This window comes from Trichosurus vulpecula, chromosome 4, assembly GCF_011100635.1.
Source record: "Trichosurus vulpecula isolate mTriVul1 chromosome 4, mTriVul1.pri, whole genome shotgun sequence".
NCBI lineage: Eukaryota > Metazoa > Chordata > Mammalia > Diprotodontia > Phalangeridae > Trichosurus > Trichosurus vulpecula.
Window position 1 is genome coordinate 194,462,187 of NC_050576.1, and position 19,847 is coordinate 194,482,033.

General features: G+C 43.2%; 1 protein-coding gene across 1 annotated transcript in view; it reads left to right on the forward strand.

The window, feature by feature from the left end:
- Window positions 1–19,847, forward strand: part of ITGB3 (integrin subunit beta 3) — an 86,584-nt gene that overhangs the window by 26,478 nt on the left and 40,259 nt on the right. The window contains exons 3-6 of the mRNA XM_036755638.1: window positions 65–150; window positions 12,508–12,703; window positions 17,436–17,688; window positions 18,926–19,088. Coding sequence (XP_036611533.1) covers window positions 65–150; window positions 12,508–12,703; window positions 17,436–17,688; window positions 18,926–19,088 — 698 coding nt within the window. The remainder of the gene's footprint in view (window positions 1–64; window positions 151–12,507; window positions 12,704–17,435; window positions 17,689–18,925; window positions 19,089–19,847) is intronic.

The window sequence follows — 19,847 nt, forward strand, 5'->3', positions numbered from 1 at the left end:
AACAGAAAGAAGCAGTTTGTAATTACACGTGTGGCCCTCTAATCCCTTTGTGTCTTTTTTCCAGGGGCCAATGTCTGTACCAACCGGGGGGTGAGTTCCTGCCAGCAGTGCCTAGCTGTGAATCCTCTGTGTGCCTGGTGCTCAGATGAGGTAAGGAGCAGACATGTCCCCATCTACCTCCTTAACTAATTTTTCTTTCAGGAGCTGTCTAGGAGCTCAGCTCCCTATACTACAGAAGGCTAGGGAGAATTCTGATCATTGCTGATGTGGAAGAAAATGGAGGCTCTAATTAGGAAATGGACCTTTTCAGTCATATACAGCTACCCTGGGGCAGAACCATGAACAGAATCTAGGAATCAGACTCTAGACTCCATACTTCACTCCACATGGGTACCCTGGCATTAACAGCAAATGGGCAGTGGTCTCTTTCTCTCTTTGGTGACTTTCTTTTGGGAGTGGAAATATGGAGAAAAAGAAATGAATGGCTTGGGATCCCACAAGGTAGAGGAAGATATAAGGTAGCATTTGGAGGTGGAGCTGCTTGTCTATAGAAATCTCAAGAATGAACAATGCAAACAGAAGAAGAAATCTTCCACAAGTGTTGGAGAAGTGTTGAGTTCAAGAGATTCTGGGTCAAAGCTTCTGCCCTTGTTGTCTGGAGGGGTGAGAGGATTAGCTATGTCCAAGCATGGGTCTGTGGCAGGGGTGGAGAACCTGCAGCCTTGAGGTCACATGTGGCCCTCTAGGTCCTCAAGTGCAGCCCTTTGACTGAAAACGTCCTTTACAGAACAAATCCTTTTGGGGCCACATGTGGCCTGGAGGCTGCAGGTTCCCCACTCCTGGTCTGTGTTGTGCCCAGAATGTAAATCTATCTGAGGTTATGAATGTTTCTTTATGGCTGAGGCACAGAGACTTGTGGTGGCAAGAAGAGACTAATTTACAATTCCGGATCACCCAGCAATGCACAAGGCCCATGATACAGGGTGGATGGTAGTCTGACACACCTTCTTCGATGGTGAAGTACATGCAGCAGAAAGAAAACTGCGTTTGGCACCAGAAGACCCAGGTTCAGATCCTGATTCCAGCACTTAGCACCATGCCTGGCACATAGGAGATGCTTAATGAATCTTTACTGATCAAAAAGTTTACTGATTGATTTTGGTACACACTCTTGTGTGACCTTGGGTAGGTCTTTTCCTGTCATCATACTCATCTTGAAAATGAAGGACAGGACTAATGGTTCCCTGAAGCCTCTTCCAGCCTATAATCTTTTGAACCTATCCCCAGAAGGACCCTGAGCTTTCTGCCTTCTTTCGAAGAATCCAGTTACATCCTCAGGACAAGACTTTCTAACCACTCAAACCAGACTTATCACCCCCTTTTCTCTTCTTCACCCCTGAGCTACTTCCTGGTACCCAAGTGGTGACTGATCTCTTTTGAGAGTTTCCAAAAAAGGAAATCTTATTTGGTCTGACCAGGGAGCCAGAAGAAGGGAGTACCGTTGTATTTATCCCAGAGCAAGAGGACAGCTGGGTCAGCAGTTCTTGGCTTTGCCTGCTGGTTTGGCCGCAGTGTTTCTCTGCACGAGTCCTGCTCAGAGATATAGCTCATCTGGGCCACATTGTCTTAGATGAGCCAATGAAACTTTCCCTGGAGGGAGCAATGCTTTTCTCCCCATTCCTGCCCTGCTCTGCCCTCCCCACCATTCCCTTCCATTCCCCTGTGTCTCATGTGATTCTCCCATTTCCCATTTCAATCTCCCTCCTCCTCTCTGGCCTTCAACCCTTCTTGGGTTTTCTTCTGAGGATTTTACAATCTGTTTTGCAAGTGCCTCCCACGGTGGGATGGGAAAGAAGAGACAGGGAAGGGGAGAAGATTTCAACCTGGACAGTAATTGGAGGGGGCGAGGTTTCTATGTTATAAGCAACAATAATAAAAATCCAAGATCCCTCCTTCACAGTTGAAAAGGATAGCCAAAGTCTGTTCCCTTCCTTTCTGCCCAAAATTAGGGGAAAATAGAAATGGTTAAGGACCCAAAGGAGAGAGATGTAGGGGATAGAGAACTGGTCCCAAAGCCAGGAAATTCTGAGGTCAAGACACACTCGCTATGTGACACTGGACAAATCCCTCTTAGTGCTCTGGGCAGTTTTCTAAGATAGGAAGGTGTAAAGAAAGCAGGACCTGCATTGGTACAGGTGGTTCTTTGACCCTTGGCTTCCATGTATCCTTGAAATCCCAAGTCCAGTCCCAATCCCTAAGGACTAAACAGATCTAGGAAAAGAGTACATTTTTTTTTTTTTTGCAGCATCATCCCCTTCTTGATCCCACTGCTCCTACTGTTCTGGGTGGGCATAATCCCTGTATGGAGAGTTCCTGCTGAGGAAATGGGGGATGTGGTCTTTAGATAAGGAAACTAATTTTTTTTCAGAGTTACCAATGTAGGACACCAGGGAAAACCTGGCGAATTCCATGCTTGTGGCTAGGGAGTATTGAGTGCTGGTATTCCGTGAGTGGAGAACAAGGAGCTGAGTATGTTTGTGTGGAGGAGCCAATCAGGAGACCAGCCAAAAAATTCCCTTGGAAAGTAGAAATGGGAGAATGGGAAATTCTGTGGTTTAGCAAAAAAAAAAATATGACTGTCATTGAGCAAGGAGAGAAGATGGAGAAAGGGATAGAGGGAAAAGAGAGGGGAAGGACAGAGGAAGTTGGGTTTAATGGAGAGTAAACTGTATCAGTGGGAAATATTGGTGGGGAATGGTGGCGGGGGGTAGGGAGGGAGGAATGCATTATCTAGAGAGACAGGAAGTAGAAATCCAGAATAGTGTCCTGGTATTTTGTAATTGTGCTCCCGGGGAGGAGGGGCGGGCATTCCATAAGCATGGGCAAGAGTCCCACAGAATGCACAGGCATGGATGGGTACTTCATTTATCTGTGCCATATGTCCAGTACAGTAGGCTCATACAACTTCAGGTGTGGGTTGTTTTTTTAAATCTCCTTGAATGACCCCATTCCCCTCCCCTCAGGCACAGACTGTTTTGGATGGAGGAAAGTGTATAAACCAGACAAGATTGCGGGGAGCAATCCTGTGTTTGTATGTTGATGATAGAATGTTGGAATGTATACCAAATGACCTTTCAGCCTTGCTCTTTTCCTTCCACTGCCATCCCACGGACTGGTTGAAGCCTAGAAAAAGCACTGTAAGTTTGCCACATGTCTAGGAGGAAAGCACATGCTGAATTGCCTTTGGGAAATTGCAAAGTTCCTTTATGGGCCCTGTGGAAACACAGGCCCATCTTTGTAATACCATCATTCTACTGGTGTTGCTCTATGGCAGTAAGACATACAATAGTCTCCAAAGAATTAAAAATGAATTATCACTCAGAAAATAATGAATGGGTACATGATGGGCAGGAGCAGGCTACAGCATACAGCCAATGGGAACTTCAGAGAAAAGGAGTAAGAAATGTATGTTGGGAAAAGGAACAGGCTGGTCACAAGGAAAGATAAGGGATGACTCTGGCTGCTTCCTGTTCCAAAGAAAGCTCTTGACTGGGAGTCCGGAAACCTTGTTTGAAGCTCAAGTTCTGCCACTCAGTTATTATGTGAACCTAAATCAATCATTTGAGGGCAGCTAGGTGACACAGCGTGTGGCTGCTGGGCCTGGATTCAGGAAGACCTGAGTTCCAATGTGACCTCGGACACTTACTGACTCTGTGACCCTGGTCAAGTCACTTAATGCTCTCTGCCTCATCTGTAAAATGAGCTGGAGAAGGAAATGGCAAACCACTCCAGTATCTTTGCCAAGAAAACCCCATGGACAGTATGGTCCATGGGGCCATGAAGAATTACTTCTCTCATCATTAATCCCATTTACAGATGAGAAATTTGCTAGGGAGGCCAAGAGATTCATTCACAGTCACCTCGTAGTTGAGTTGCTGGACTTGAGTATGAATTAAGGTCTTCAGCTTCCCAGCTCATAGTTCTTTAGAATACGCAACAGGGTGTTTTCATTTATCTTTGTCATATATAGGCCTATATCTAGTCCCACATGCATGTACAACTTTAGGTGTGGGCTTTTTGCCATTTATTTGTTTGAATGACTTAGACATCACTTCTCTCCCCTCCACATGATTCAATCATTGTATCATGGTGGTGGCGGCAGAGGAATATTGGCCCTACCTTCCATCCCTTTCCTACTTTCTATCCCTTTCCTGTTTTCTACTACCTCTTCAGCCTTAGTGGTTAAGAAAAATGGCTTTTCTTTCTTTTTTCTTTGGTGGAGGTGGTGGGGGGTGGTGGTGGTGGTGGAGGCCATTGGGGTTAAGTGACTTGCCCAGGGTAACATAGCTAGTAAATGTCTAAGGCTGGATTTGAACTCAGGTCCTCCTGACTCTAGGGCCAGTGCTCCATCCACTGCACCACCTAACTGCCCTAAAAATGACTTTTCTAAGTAAAATACAGCTGAATGGTTTAGTGAATAGAATGCTGAACTTGAAGTCAAGAAGTCCTTCATTCAAATCCTGCCTCAAACACTAGCAGTGAGATCCTAGACAAGTAATTTCACTCCTCTCAACCTCAGTTTCCTCACCTTATAGGGTTGTTGTGGGGATTGAAGTCCTCAGTTTCCTCATCTGTAAAATGGAGATGTGCAGCTAGGTGGCACAGTGGATAGAATGTCTGGCCTGGAGTCAGGAAGATGCTTCTTGAGTTCAAATCTGGCATCAGAGACTAATTGTGTGATCCTGGGCAAGTCACTTAACCCTGTTTGTCTCGGTTTCCTAATCTGTAAAATGAGCTGGAGAAGCAAATGGCAGACTTTGCCAAGAAAACTCCAAATAGGGTAACAAAGAGTCTGAAATGATTGAAAAAGAACCAAACAACAATGAAAAGGGAGACACTATTAGCTTTCCCCCAGGGTTGTTGTGAAGATTAAATGGGGTAAGTTATTATTGTCTTTCTTATTAGAATGTGAGCTTTTGGAGGGCAGGGGCCATATTTTTGCCTTCCTTTGTATCCCTAGCACTTAGCAGAGTGCCTGGCACAGAGTAATTAAGCATTTAATAAATACTTGTTGACTGACTGAGTGACTACCTGTTTAGGTCTAAGGGCTATTAATGGGAGCTGAGTTGTGGAACAGCCGGTGTATTCCTGACCCCTGACGTCAGTGACCGTGAAAAGAGCCACAAAGGGGTGGGAAACGGTTTTTATTTTTCAGTGTTTAGATCTCTGAGGAAATTCATAACAAACCACAAGGACCAGAAGCAGAGCCAAACACGTTGGCTTCACTTCCCTGAAAAGCTATCTCTTTTGGAAAAAGGGACTGGCCAATTCCTGGGCAACCGGATCCTACCCATCCCCCTCCAGTCTTCCAACTCACAGGTTTATTGTGACTTGGTTGTTCCTCATGGATTTCCCCAGTCTCTCGCTTCTCTTCCTCTCTCCAGCAGGCAGCTAAAAAGAGCCCTTCCCACCTGCTGCCTGTTTTGCCTATTTTTTGCCTTTTTTGGGATAGGGTTCTCCCTCTGGGGACTTGTGGGCAGCTGCAGTCTGTGATAAGATGGACGTTTTCTTTAATAGAAACAGGGCTGGAAAGGGGGGGGTGGACAGAGGGAGTTTGCAGTCAGTTAGTCGGCAGGCATGTATTAAGTGCTTGCTGTGTGCTAGGCACTGTGCTAAAGTTGTGGGGATACAAAGTAAGGAGAAAAAAAAACATTCCCTACCCTGAAGGACCTCACAGTCTAATGAAGATGACTACAGACCAACAGCTAGGTACATATAAGATAAATCAGAAGTAATATCAAAAGGACTGGCAGTGAGGGGAACTGGGAAAAGCCTCTTGGAGAAGGGGAGATTTGAGCTGAGTCTTAGAGAAATACAGAAAAGCCAAGAAGGCAGAGATGAGGGGGAAGAACATTCTAGGCCTGAAAAGCAGGGTCATTGAAGGGAGAATGTGCACCCAGAGCTGAAATACCCTGTGAAATTTCTTCTCATGTCCCGGTCAGGGGTCAGAGGCAATGCAATTTAGGAGATTGTTTTTGCCTCATACATTAGACATTAAATGCTATAGAGGGTGTTTGCTTTTTTTTTTTAAACCCTCAATTTTATTTTCGGTTCCAAATTCTCTCCAACCTCCCTCTCCCCATACCTCCCACCCCTCCCACTGAAAGACAAGAAAAAACAAAACACATTACAAATATGTATAGTTAAGGAAAACAAATTCCTTCATTAACCACACAGGAAAGGTATTTGAATTGGGACCATTTGGGTTCCTGTTCTCAAGTCCCAGTGCTAACCATGATGCCAAGTCCTATAGAGGTGATGAGGGTGGGGGAGAGAGAGAGAGAAAGAGAAAGAGAAAGAGATGGTGATGGATTCTAGCTTCTGGGACTACCTTTCGCTTTTGTAATGTTTAGCAGAGTGGGACTTTTTTTTTTTACTGTTTTTTCTTTTAGAATGCTAAAGTAATTGAGTGCCTTTGATTAAGTCTTGCTAAGTGCTAAGCCCCAGGCCCATACCCTTTTGCTGATTAGGTGTGAAGCCTTGGAGCCCTAAGAAGGGTATATAAACTCAGAGGTTACTGTTTGGGGCTCTCACTCACTGGAAGAGTGTTGTGTGATTTGACCAGATGAGACTCTGGGTAGCCGTTGTTAAGGAGCCCTGCCCGCCCCCCCTTCTTGAAGAAACCTAGATGTTGGTACTTCTCTGGTAACTGTGTTGCTATGGATAGACTGGTTTGTGTTGTTTGTTTATATTGTCTCTGTTTCTAATTTCCATTTGTATTTGCTCTGAAGTTCAGGGTGCTGACTTTTCCCCCTGAACTAATTGAATGACATATGTATGTTTGATTAAAGTGTGCTTATTAACCCCTTAAGGTTGCTTTCCTTAGAAAAGCAGATCAAAGAACTTGTGCTGGCAGCTCTTGTGTGCGCTCTTGTTGCTAGTGTTCTTCGTTCTTTCACCCTCACAGCAGCTGCTGGCAACATTGTTGTTACAATTTCCTACCTAAGCTCAGTTCACTTATTCATTTAACTAAAAGTTTTTTTTAAGGGACTTATTTCTGTAGCATTTAAAGCACTTTCCTCACAGCATCTGTATGAAGAAGTAGGTAGCTCAAATCTGATCACCCTCATTTTGTATATGAGAAAGCTGAGGTTAAAAGATGCTGCTTGCTACTATGTTAGTTACAGTGATGAAAGAAGAGAAGGAAACTGAAAGAATGAGCATCAACCAAGAATGATCTTAGTTGCCAAATCCAATGTCCTTTTCTCAGTCCTCATTCTCCCTGACTTCTCTGCAGTATTTGACATTGCTGATCACTCTCTCATCCTGAATACTCTCTTCTCTGTAGGTTTTTGGGCCACCACTCTCTCCTGGTTCTCCTCCTACCCATCTGACTGCTCCTTCTTCATCTCCTTTGCCTAATCCTCCTCCAGATCACACCCTCCAAATGTAGGTGTCCTTCAGGGTTCTTTCCTAGGCCCTCTTCTCTTCTCCCTCTATACTACTTAACTTGGTGATCTCATCATCTCCTGTGGATCTAAATATCATCTCTAGACTGATGATTCTTATATCTATTTATCCTACCTTAATCACTCTGCTGACCTCCAGTCTCACATCTCTAACTACCTTTCAGACACCTCAAACTGGATGTCCAGTAAACATCTTAAACTCATTATGTTCAAAACTGTTACTGTAGAGGGTAACTATATCATCCCAGTCCCTCAGGCTGTCAACCTAGGAGTCATCCTAGATTCCTCACTATCTCTCACCTTCCACATCCAATTTGTTGCCAGGGCCTGTCAATATTACCTTTGAATTTCTCTCAAATACACCTCCTTCTCTCCTCTGATATTGCCACCATTCCAGTTCAGACCTTCATCATCTCGTACTTTGAGTACTGCAATAGGTTAGCCTGTCTGCCTCAAGTCTCTCCCCACTCCAGTGCATCCTCCATTCAGCCATCGAAATGATTTTCCTAAAGCACAGGTCCAATCATGTCACTCCTTACTCAGTAAACTGTAGTGGCTCCCTATTGCTTCCAGAATCAAAGGCAAAATCCTTTGTTTGTCATTCAGAGTCCTTCATAAACTAGCCCCTTCCCACCTTAACAGTCTTCCTACACTTTACTCCCCAAAATATACCCTTCGATCCGGTGACATTGGCAACCTGGCTGCTCTCCAAACGAGACACTCCATCTCTTGGCTCTAGGTGTTTTCTCTGTTTGTTCCCTATGCCTGGAATGCTCTCCCTCTTCCGCTCACACTACTGACCTCCCTGATTTCCTTTAAGTTCCAACTAAAATACTGCCTTCTACAGGACATCTTCCCCAGCTCCTCTTAATTCTAGTGCCTTCCCTCTGTTAGTTATCACCTGTTTGTCTTTTGTGTAGCCTGCTTTGTATATATTTGTTTGTATGTTGTCTCCCCCCATGAGATTGTGAGGTACTTGAAGGCAAGGATTGTCTTTTGCCTCTTTTTTGTATCCCCAGTGCTTAGAGAAGTGCCTGATACATAGTAGATGCTTAGTAAATGTCAATTGATTGTAGTGATTATGTATATTGTTTTCTTGGCTTTTCTTACTTCACTTGGTATCAGTTCATATAGATCTTTCCATGCTTCTGGAAAGTGTATGTTTATGTATTCATTATGTAGATAATTTCTTATGGCACAGTAATATTCCATTCCATTCCCCATTCCCCAATTTATGGGCATTTATTTCGTTTCCAATTCTTAGCTATCATGAAAAGTGCTGCTATAAACATTTTGGTATACATGGGGACTTTCTTCTTCTTAAGGGCTTTGTTGGGGTATAAGCTCAGTAACAGAGCCTCTGTTTCAAAGGTATGGATGTTTTAGTCACTTTGTTTACATAATTCCAAATTGTTTTCCAAAATAGTTGTCCCATTTCACAACTCCATCAGCAGTGTTGTGCCTATCCTTCCGCAGCCCCTCCAACACTGACTATTGCTGCTTTTTGTCATTTCTACCAATTTGCAGGATGTGAGTTGAAACTTCAGGGTTATTGCAACTTACATATATCTTACTATTAGATTTGGAGCTTTTTTCATATTGTGAATACTTTGCAGTTAAGAAGAGATATAATGATCTATTTGTAGATGATATGATGACTTAGAGAATCACTAGAGGTGTTAGGCAACTTGCCTGTGGTCACACAGCTAGTAAAAAGCAGAGCCAGAATTTTTCTTTTAAGTCTAGCATTTTAACAATCACATTGTCCTTCTTCGTTCTTGGAGAACCTGCTATGTGCAAGACACTGTGTGAGGTACACAAGACAGGGGATAGAAAGTTCAACAAGACAGTCTTTACTCTCAAGGACTCAAAAGTCTAGAGAAATTGATTTGGGTCAGAAGTACAATAGTCCAAGTTTTAAAATTCTTCTACATTTTGGCTTTTTAAGGTGACATGGAAACTAAGCACACTCTCAACTTCTTGTCATTGTTAACTAGAAGAATGGGCAAGAGGATAAGTGGGGGTTCAGTGGGATCCTACATTTCATGGTGTAGTGATGAAACTGATTTATAGTCCAAGGATCTGGGATGGAATCCAGTGGATCCTGAGTAATCTTGGGTAAGTCATTAAAGCTCTCCACACCATAGTTTCCTCATCTGTAAAATGTGGGTGAGTTGACCTGGATTAGGGGTTCTTAACCTGGGGTCCATGAACTTAGATTTTAAAAATAGTTTCATAACTGCATTTTAATATAGGAATCTATCCTGTGTCCCTGCAGTTTGGCTGATGGTCTGTGACCACCTCCACCCCCAACCCTTGGGGAAATGCAGCCAAAGGAGAGGGGTGGCATAGCAATTGGCCAGAGGAGGATGAGGTAGATCACTGTGTGAAGAAAGTCCCCTTACCTATGTTTGTGCCCTGGGCCAAAGTCCTAGTTGTCCTACCCTACTCTTTTGTCTTTTGGTCAAATATCAGTTTCTTTTGTAATTTTATTTTTTTTTGTTTAAAAATATTATTGAGAGAAAGGATCCATGGGCTTCACTAGATTGTCAGAAGGGTCTATGAGCACAAAAAAAGTTAATATGGTCTAGTCAGGGGAGGAGCACCTGAAGCCTTAAGGCCACATATGGCCTTAATAAAAGGATTTGTTCTGTAAAACTTGGACTCAGTCAAAGAGCCACACTTGAGGACCTAGAGGGCCACATGTGGCCTTGAGGCCACAGGTGCCCCACCCCTGGAGATGGTCTCTAAGGCCTATCCCAACCTTGAACCCTGTGATCCTATAAATAAACTATCAGTAACTAACAAATGACCTTTGGCAAATCACTAGATGTTCATCTGTAAAATGAGCAGGATTAAATTTAGATGATCTTCAAGGTTATTTCCCATTCTAACAATTTATGAATTCATTTTGAGGGAAGAACTTTGCGGGCTCCTCCCTGGCAGATATGGTATAACCTTGACCTTGACTCTGTTTCTGAGTCTGACCCAATGTGGCTTCTCCCAGTCCTGTCCCTTTTCTACCTCTCTACTCCTCTACATTGGTCTTTATGCTACAGAGAAACTGATGATATTGATTATCCTGTGAAGGGAAAGGTAATTAATAGTGATAATAATGATATTAATAATAAAAATGATAGCTAGCATTTGAATAGTGCTTTAAGGTTACAAAGTGTTTTACAGGCCTTAGCTCATTTGATGTTCACTACAACCCTGCGAGGTGCTGTTGTCATTGCTGTTCAGTCAGTCTGGCTCTTTGTGACCCCATTTGGGGTCTTCTTGGCAGAGATATTGGAGTGGTTTGCCATTTCCTTCTCCAGCTCATTTTGCAGATGAGGAAACTGAGGCCAACAGGGTCACACAGTTGGTAAGTGTCTGTGGCTAGATTTGAACTCAGGAGGAGAAACTTCCTGATTCCAGGCCCAGTTTTCTATCCACTTCGCCATCTGGCTGCCCTCAAGCTGTCAATATGTGCCAAAGGCAAGACTTAAACCCAGGTCTTCCTGAATCCAAGGCCGGCTCTGTCCATGATTCCATTCTGCCTCTTATCCTGGCATCAATGACTATCTAGTTTGGAAAGAATGGAGGAGGGGAGTTTGTATAGGTATATAAGTCATAGAAGGGGTTTTCCAGTTTTTCAGTCAGTTACCCTTATGCTGACATTTGGTCCACATGGATATGCTCTAAGTCTAATACCAATATGGGCTCACATTCAAGAAATGTGAGGACTGAAAGGGACCTTAGAGATTTACTCCCCTCGATTTACAGATGAGGAAACTGGGCTCCAGACAAAGGGATTGACTGGCCTAATTAGAGTCACATACCTAATTAGTGCTAGAGCCTGTATTAGGATGTGGGTTTTTGCAGAGCTGTAACTAAAAGTTCTTGTTTCTATAACAAATTCAAAAAGGGAAATGGCAGAGCAGAAGACAGTTGGCCGTGAGAGAAGATATCAGGAGATGGGGCAGCTATGTCCTAGAGAATCTGTATTGTGCTCCTGTAGTGTGGCTGATGGTCTCCAACGTCCCCTGACCTCCAACTCCTAGGAGAAGGTGACCAAAGGAGAGGGGTGGCATAGCAATTGGACCCTGGGATGGGCCAGAAGGAAATGAGGTGTGAAGAAAGTCCCCTTACTTATATTAGTGCCCTGGACCAAAGCTCTGATTGTCTTGCCTTAGTTATAGCTTTGGCCTTTTGATTTCCAGTTCAGCATCCATTTTAGTAAGCCATGCTACTTGTACACACCTCCCACACACACATCCCACGTGTACTACACATGTGCCATGGAAGGGATTCCCTTAAGATTTAATGGGTGTGTGTTAGGATGCCTAAAAGTAGGATAATTGCACTGTTTATTCCTTTTTAGGGGGAAGAAGGGAGCATTAGAGATCTCAGCCCTTTGGGTCCTCAGATTAGTGATCTGACACGCATATGTGTCCAGTCAACTTCAGGCAGGATACCGTACTCTGCAAATATGTTCCCCAAAAAGCATTGAATCTGAATACAAGAGTGCCAGCTCTGCTTCTTCATATGTTTATGATCTTGGACAAGTCACTTAATCTTTTTGCTTTGGTTCCTCATCTGTAAGATAATAAGATTGGACTAGATCAGAGGATCCTAGCCTTTCTTTTTGATATCATGGGCCTCTTTGGCAGTCTGGTGGACCCTTTCTCAGAATGAAGTTAAGTGTTTAAAATTATATACATAGGATCACAAGGCAAACAAAGTATACTGAAACAGTGATCATTTTTTTAAAAAAGTCCACAAGGCCTAGGTTAAGAACCCCTTGGACCAGGTGATGCTTGAGGTCCCTTCCAGATGGACATCTATTATCCTTTGATCCCATCTATGCACAGGCACCTCCTGTAGCCTTTTTGTTGCTCAGTTGGTCTGTGCTTTCATTGAACTTCCTCCTCCACCGCAGTATTCTAGTGCATCTTAGAGGATGCTCAAAGCTCTGCTGAAGAGCCCTGAAGGCAGAGGGATGTTAGCATTGGCTCTAGTCCAAGATTTGAGTCTGGGGGTTCCTGTCTTCTAGGACCTGGCTCCAGGCTCTTCCCGCTGTGACCTGAAAGAGAATCTGCTGAAAGGAGGATGTGCACTTGATTCCATTGAATTTCCGGTCAGTCAAATAAATGTCCTGGAAGCTAGACCTCTCAGTAATACTGGTTCTGGAGATAGTTCCAAGATCACCCAAGTCAGCCCTCAGAAGATTGAGCTTCAACTGAGGCCAGGTAAGACATGGGAAGGAGCCTCCCCATGCCATTCAGGTAAACCCTGGGCAGGCTATGGATACCAGGAGCCAAAGAGTTCAGGATAGGGACTGGGTATGTGGGATATAGTATAAGTGATGGAAATTAGATGGATGGGTAGGGAGTGGTGGATGGTGTTGGGAAAGTAGAGAATTATGGAGGAATAGAGATTTGGGGATGGAAGAATGAGGATAAAGAAAATGGGGTGCAAAGGGTAGGGATATATCAGGCTAGAGAGATGGGGAGAGGGTGTCAGGATGGAGGTTAAAACTGACCATTTGGGAACACTGAGTGTAACTTTCTAATCAAATCGATAATGTATCCAGGATCTGTGTGCTAGGCAATGAGGAATATCCAGAGAAATAGATAACAGGATCCCTGTTCTCCATCATCTTATAATCTAGTCTTGTTTGACTCAGGTTCTGGATTCTGGTTGGTGGTGAACAAGACAAAGAGGAGAGATCAGAGTCCCTGGAGGATGGAAAGTGGGGAAAAAGGGAGGAAAGAATGTAGAATGACTGGAGAAGAAAGGCTAAAAGACGTGAGGAAGAGAACAGAGGATGCTTAGGGATACGCAAGAGGAGCAAGCACCTACAAAAGGTGTGGTTACATCATACTGCATCAGGCACCCAATTGAAACACTGCACTGTACAGAACCATATTACAGGCTCTTCAAAGGTACAAAGAAAGAAAAGAAAGGGTGCCTGTCCCCAGGGAAGTTATAGTTTCATCGAGGAAACGATATACACTTGCCTAAAATCATGGAGAAACAACACGGGCTAGGGGGAAGGGATACTGACTTTGATAATCAGATAAATCTAGGCTTGAGCTTTTCCTCTATCTCTAAGAGTGTAACTCTGGACAAGTTATGGCCTCTTTTTCCAACCAGCCAGTCAGTGGTGTCCAACTCTCTATGACCCCATTTGGGGTTTTCTTGGCAAAGATACTGGAGAGGTTTTGGTCATTTCCTTCTCCAGCTCATTTTACAGATGAGGAAACTGAGGCAAACAGGATTAAGTGACTTGCCCAGGGTCACACAGCTAGTGAGTGTCTGAGGCCTGTTTGGAACTCATGTATTCCTGACTCCAGGCCTGGCATTCTATCCACTGTGCCACTTAGTTGCTCCAACAGGAGAAACCTGGCTTCAAATCCCCTCATCTACTAGTTGTTTGACCCTGGGGAAGCCAATCTCTCTAGTTCTCAGTTACCTTCTCTGTAAAATGGGGATGATATGGCTTGTGTTAGCTATCCCAGAAGATTGTTAGGGGGAGATTGCTTTGTAAATTGTAAAGAATGAGGTAAAGGGAGTATTATCAAATGTGAATTGGAAAGTACATCAGAAGTCTGCTAGTCTGGTCCATACCCAATGCAGGAATCCCCTCTCTAAAGTTCCTGACAGACAGTCAACATATTGCTTCATGAATGTGGTAGATAATAACTGAAGAAACAATCCAGGCTCTATGATTTATTGGCAAAACAGGCATAATAATTGGTTCCATGGACTTCCCAGTCAGTCCAAAGACTTGAATACAGAGTGAGACAGATTTTTATTTATTAGAAAGTATTCAAATAAGACCAATTAATTAAAAGAAAACAATTTTAACCAGGATACAAAATTAGGTAATCTGATTTCTAATTGGAGAAAAGATTAGGGGCTTTCCAGGTTGAGAAGGGAGAAGCAAACAGGTATATTTCCCTGAAATTAGAAAAAGAGGTGTTCTACTCCACACCACAAAGAAGGAAGTGGTTTACCACTCCAGGATCTTTGCCAAGAAAACCCCAAATGGGGTCATGAAGAGTCAGCCATGACCGAAATGACTGACTGGGTTTCAGCATAACCTAGTTCTTTGGTTAAGGGTCGCTAAGCAGCAGGTAGAAGGTCCAGCTTCCCAGCCTGCAGGGCTAGGTTCAAACAAGGTAATAAAGTTTTCTCCCAGTTCCCATAATTGAATAAAATTTTCTCACAAGACAGAAGTTGGACTAAACCCATAACTGGATAGAAAGAGAACTGAGCTAGTTCCAGAACTGAGTCAAAAGATAGAGTCAGTGTGGTTCACTCAATTCCCACATAGGACAATCCTTTCCATTGGCAGATAGCCTTCATGATTAGAAAGTTCTTCCTTATGATGAGCCAAAAGCAAATAATTAACTGAAGATCAATGGGAAAACAGTGTGCAAATGAGTCCAACATAACCTCTTTGTGAATATTAAGGAGAAGCATAGTGTGGGATGATCTGAAGGAGGGTGGGGCTAATCTGGTAAGACTTCCTGGAGGAGGTAAATTTTGAACAGACTTGTGAAGGAATTAACAATTCAAATGAATTAAAAATAAACATTTATGAAGGAACTACAATGTCTAAGATACTGTACTGGAGATTCAAAGGCAAAACTAAAACCGTCTGCCGTAAAGGAGCTTACATGTTTGATGAGAAGTACATCTGGACAATGAGCTGAGTCTGGAACTGAATAAAAGAAAGAGGATTTGGTCTGGGCTATATTTGGGAAGCTGCAAAGTGCCTTTCTTTCTATTCATGCATTCATTACCCTAGTTCAGGCTCATATCACTTCTTCGTGGTCCTATTTCATCAGCCTCCTCACTGAGCTCTCTGTCTCACTTTCCCTGCTCCAAATATTTCTCTGCACAGCTGTGAAAATGATTTTCTTAAGGATCAGATCTTTCCCTGTTCAGCAAACTCCCGTGGCTCCCTATTACCTCTAGGATCAAATATGAACTCTCCTGTTTGACATTCAAAGCTCTTCACAATTCAATCCTATCTTTCAATCTGTTTACTCTTTCTCTCTGCAAACCCTGCACCTCCCCAAGCTGGCTTTATTGTTCTCACTCATAACTCTCCATCTCCTGGCTCTGGGCTTTTGCATTGGCTGTCTCCCATGTGTAGAACACAATCTCTCCTCGCCTCACCCTATGGAATCCCTGGTTTCCTTTAGAACTCAGCTCAAGCATCGCCTTCTACAGGAAGTCTTTCCTAGTCCCCAGCGCTGCCACTGCTTTGTCTCCTAGGGTTATCTTGTGTTTGTTTTGTGCATATTCATGTACAAAACACTTTTTTTTTTAAAGAGTGTGCACCCAGGGAATTTTAGTTTTTAAGAAGAACATTTATTGAACACTCAGTCAATCCATCCAACTCTAGAAACCAAAATGTAACTTAAATTTTAAAAATTAACAATGAAACTTAATAAGATTCAAAATACCCAAATTTTTGAGGCATGAGGATACACACACATGTACATATACATACATACATACATATGTGCTTATGTAAACTGAGCTGGAGAAGGAAATGGCAAACTACTCCAGCATATGCACTAAGAAAACCCCAAATGGGGTCACGAAGAGTCAGATATAACTGAAGAACGACTGAACAACAAGTGTGTGTGTGTGTGTGTGTGTGTGTGTGTGTGTGAGAGAGAGAGAGAGAGAGAGAGAGAGAGAGAGAGAGAGGGTCCTTTATTCATCCTCAAATGGTTGTTGTTAAGTTGTTTTTCAGTCATGTCCAACTCTTTCGGACCCCATTTGGGGTTTTCTGGGCAAAGGTACTGAAATGGTTTGCCATTTCCTTTTCCAGCTCATTTTACATATGAAGAAACTGAGGCAAACAAGGTTAAGTGACTTGCCCCGGGTCATATAGCTAGTCTGAGGTCAGATTTGAACTCAGAAAGATGAGTCTTCCTGACTCCAGGCCTGGCATTCTATCTGCCATGCCACCTAGCTGTCCTATCCTCAAATGAAAGGGGCCAAATAGCATGAAGAATCAAAGAAAATTTATCCGTGTCCTCAGAGGATAGGATTTAAAGATGGAGTTTCTTTCTGTCTCTCTGTTTCTGTCTGTCTGTCTGTCTGTCTCTCTCTCCACACACACATACATATATGCACACATATGTGTATATTCACATATATAAATGTATATACATGAACGTACATGTTCTCATTACATTAGCCTCAAAGCCTCTTGAGGGCTTTTGTCTCAGTATCCCCAGCACCTAGGGCAGGGTCTGGGGCTTAATGAATCCTTGTTGATTATAATGACGATGGTGATAACTACTAGGATTTTCAAAGGACTTTGCATATGTTATCTCATTGGATCCCCATAACAATCCTGTGAAGTAGATGCTATTATTATCCCCACTGCGCAGATGAGGAAACTGAGGCTGAGAGGTTAAGTGAATTGCCCAGAGTTACAAAGGTAATAAATGTCCTAAGACAGGAGTTAATCTCAGGTCTTCCTCTATCCAAGTCTTCAAAATGCCTATCACTATAAAAACCTATTTCTGTAATATCCATTATTTGTCTCATGGTATTATGTGTGGCTCGTGGAACACCACGGTCTCAGAATTGAAAGACAACTCTGGTGTACTCCTCCCCATCATACTGTGAGATCCTTGAGAACCTGGACTGTTTTTTTTGTCTTTCTTTGTATCCTCAGTGCTTAGCAAAATGCCTGGCATATAGTAGGTGCCTAATAATTGCTAGTAACTGGCTGATTGACTGACAGATAAACAAATTGAAGGTCATTTAAAGTGGAGAGATCATTAGTAATGAGGGCTGGGGAATGGGATGACAATCAGAGAAGGCTTTAGGGAAGAGATGGTCCCTGAGCTGAAAGGGAAAGCTAGTGGGCCCCAGAGCCATTTGTCTTCCAGTTGCTATATATGCCTGAGTCTGTACTGAAACTTCTGCCTCCCTCCCTTCCAGATGATTCTCAGACCTTCTCGGTGCAGGTGCGACAGGTGGAAGATTACCCAGTAGACATCTACTATTTGATGGATCTGTCCAACTCTATGCGGGATGACCTGCAAAAAATCCAGTCTCTGGGGACTAAGCTGGCCTCTGAGATGCGCAAGCTTACCAGTAACCTACGCATAGGCTTTGGGGCCTTTGTGGACAAGCCCATGTCCCCATATATGTACATCTCTCCACCGGAGGCCCTCAAAAACCCTTGCTATGAGTAAGTCTCTGCCACTGGGACATTGGACAGACCACTGGACAGGATGGACTCCTGGGTCCCATGTTTAGTACCGTGGCTGCTTTGCTGGTTGGTCACAGTCAGGCTTCTTTTCCTCTCTGTCTCAGCTTCCTACGGTGCTACAGAAACTGGTCAATGTCTCAGGGATGCTTTTACCCATCCTCAAATGAAAGGAGCCAAGGTAGTATGGAAAATCAAAGGAAATGTATCCGTGTCCTAGGAGTAATGCTGCTGCTCCTAATGATAATAATAGCTAATAGCACTTATATAGTGCTTTAAAGTTTACAAATCTCTATACAAAGTATTTCATTTGATCCTCACAACAACCCTGGGGAGGTAGGTGCTATTATTATCCGCATTTTACAGATGAGCAAAGTGAGGCAGATATCCATTAAATGACATACCCAGGGTCATGCAGCTAGCATTTGAGGTGGGATTTGAAATTGGGTCTTCCTGACTCCAGGTCCAGTGCTTTATCCACTGTGCCATTTAACTACCTGGCAGAGCTAGAAGGGTCCTTTTTTGTTAACTCGTCTAACCTCCTCATTTTATAGACGAGGAAACTGAGGTGCAGAAGGTGAAGTCACCTGACCTTGTTTCAGCATAAGCAGATGCCCATCGACAACCAACAAAAATAATGACAATTATACTAATAATAGTGGACACTTTAGAAAGTGCTTTATGTGTGTTATATCTCATTTGGTCTGCAGTTAGTAAACTGTGCCTGTTGTCGATACTTTGGTTCTCAACTGTACTGTAATATTTAACCGATAGCTGCTGTCTATTTTAGAGGCTGTTAGTACAACTGAATAGTGCTTGTTGATCCTGACAGTGAAAATGCAGGCTTGTATTTACTCATGTTTCTATGACTTAATATGTGCTTTCTATGTGCTTAGCCTTCTTTGTATAGACAGGAGCCATCAGTTAAATGAGCAAACTAGGAAGAACGGAAGTGTTGACCAAGGCATAATTTACTCATATACTGTTGTGTGCTGTCCATTAATCAGTTGGCAGGTTTTCTTTTCCTTTAAGGGTGTAGTTATTAGCACATTGTCTGAGCACAGGTTTAATGCAAGATTGGATAGTTTAGCCAAATGCAAGTGTTTTGTGAGTCATATACTTATGGCTATATGGACCTAGCCTTCCTCCTACCCCTTTTCCACTGTGCAGCCTTTCCTTTGAGGAATAATTACCTGAAGAGTCCCCTTTCCTTCCCTAGAATGAAGACAACCTGCTTACCCATGTTTGGCTACAAGCATGTGCTGACTTTGACGGATCAGGTGACGCGCTTCAATGAGGAAGTGCGAAAGCAGAATGTATCAAGGAACCGGGATGCACCAGAAGGTGGATTTGATGCCATAATCCAAGCTACAGTCTGTGATGTGAGTGTGTGTGTGGGGTGTGGGCCAAGGGCTGAGCAGCTGGCATTACATATTGGGGAGGAAGGGTCTCTGTTGGGGAGCAGAGATCAAGACGGTTGATGTGGCTGGGGCTGTTGTCATATATGAGGTGTTACTGTTATTCAATCTACTTTCCTGAGTCCCTCTGAATACCTCATGGGATATCATCCACTCCTTTCAGGACTTGGACAACCTCAGTTGCTTTGGGAAAAGAATTTTCCAAATTTCACTGAACATAACCCAACATTGTGGTTGGGACTGACTTACCCCCAGATAGGTACTGAGATTATTTTCCTCCCATCAAATTCTGCCCTTGAGGACCTGAGCATAACGTCCATGCTCAGTGAGTATTTAGTGATCATCACAGATCAGCACAGATATGTGCATTATTGTTGGAGCATCATTTGGTTATAGGGACCTCTTAGCTTTGGATAATTTTCTTGGGAGGGGGAAAGAAACATTGGGAGAAGGCGTTGGTGTTGGATAGGGTGGTTGGAAATATGGAAAAAGGTTATTCTCTGGGTGGAGTTTTCTAGCCTTTCTTCCTCTCTCTCTTCTTCCCTCTCCCCCTCTCACTTTCTTCCCCTCTCTAGATGTTTTAAAATTGAACATCAAGTCAAACAACCAAACTTGCTTGCCAACTACTTATGTTTAAATTAATTTCAATTTCTAAAATATCATAACACTGTTTCGGTTGCTCCCTATAAGTCTCCATCAGTATTCTTTGTCTGTTCTTATTTC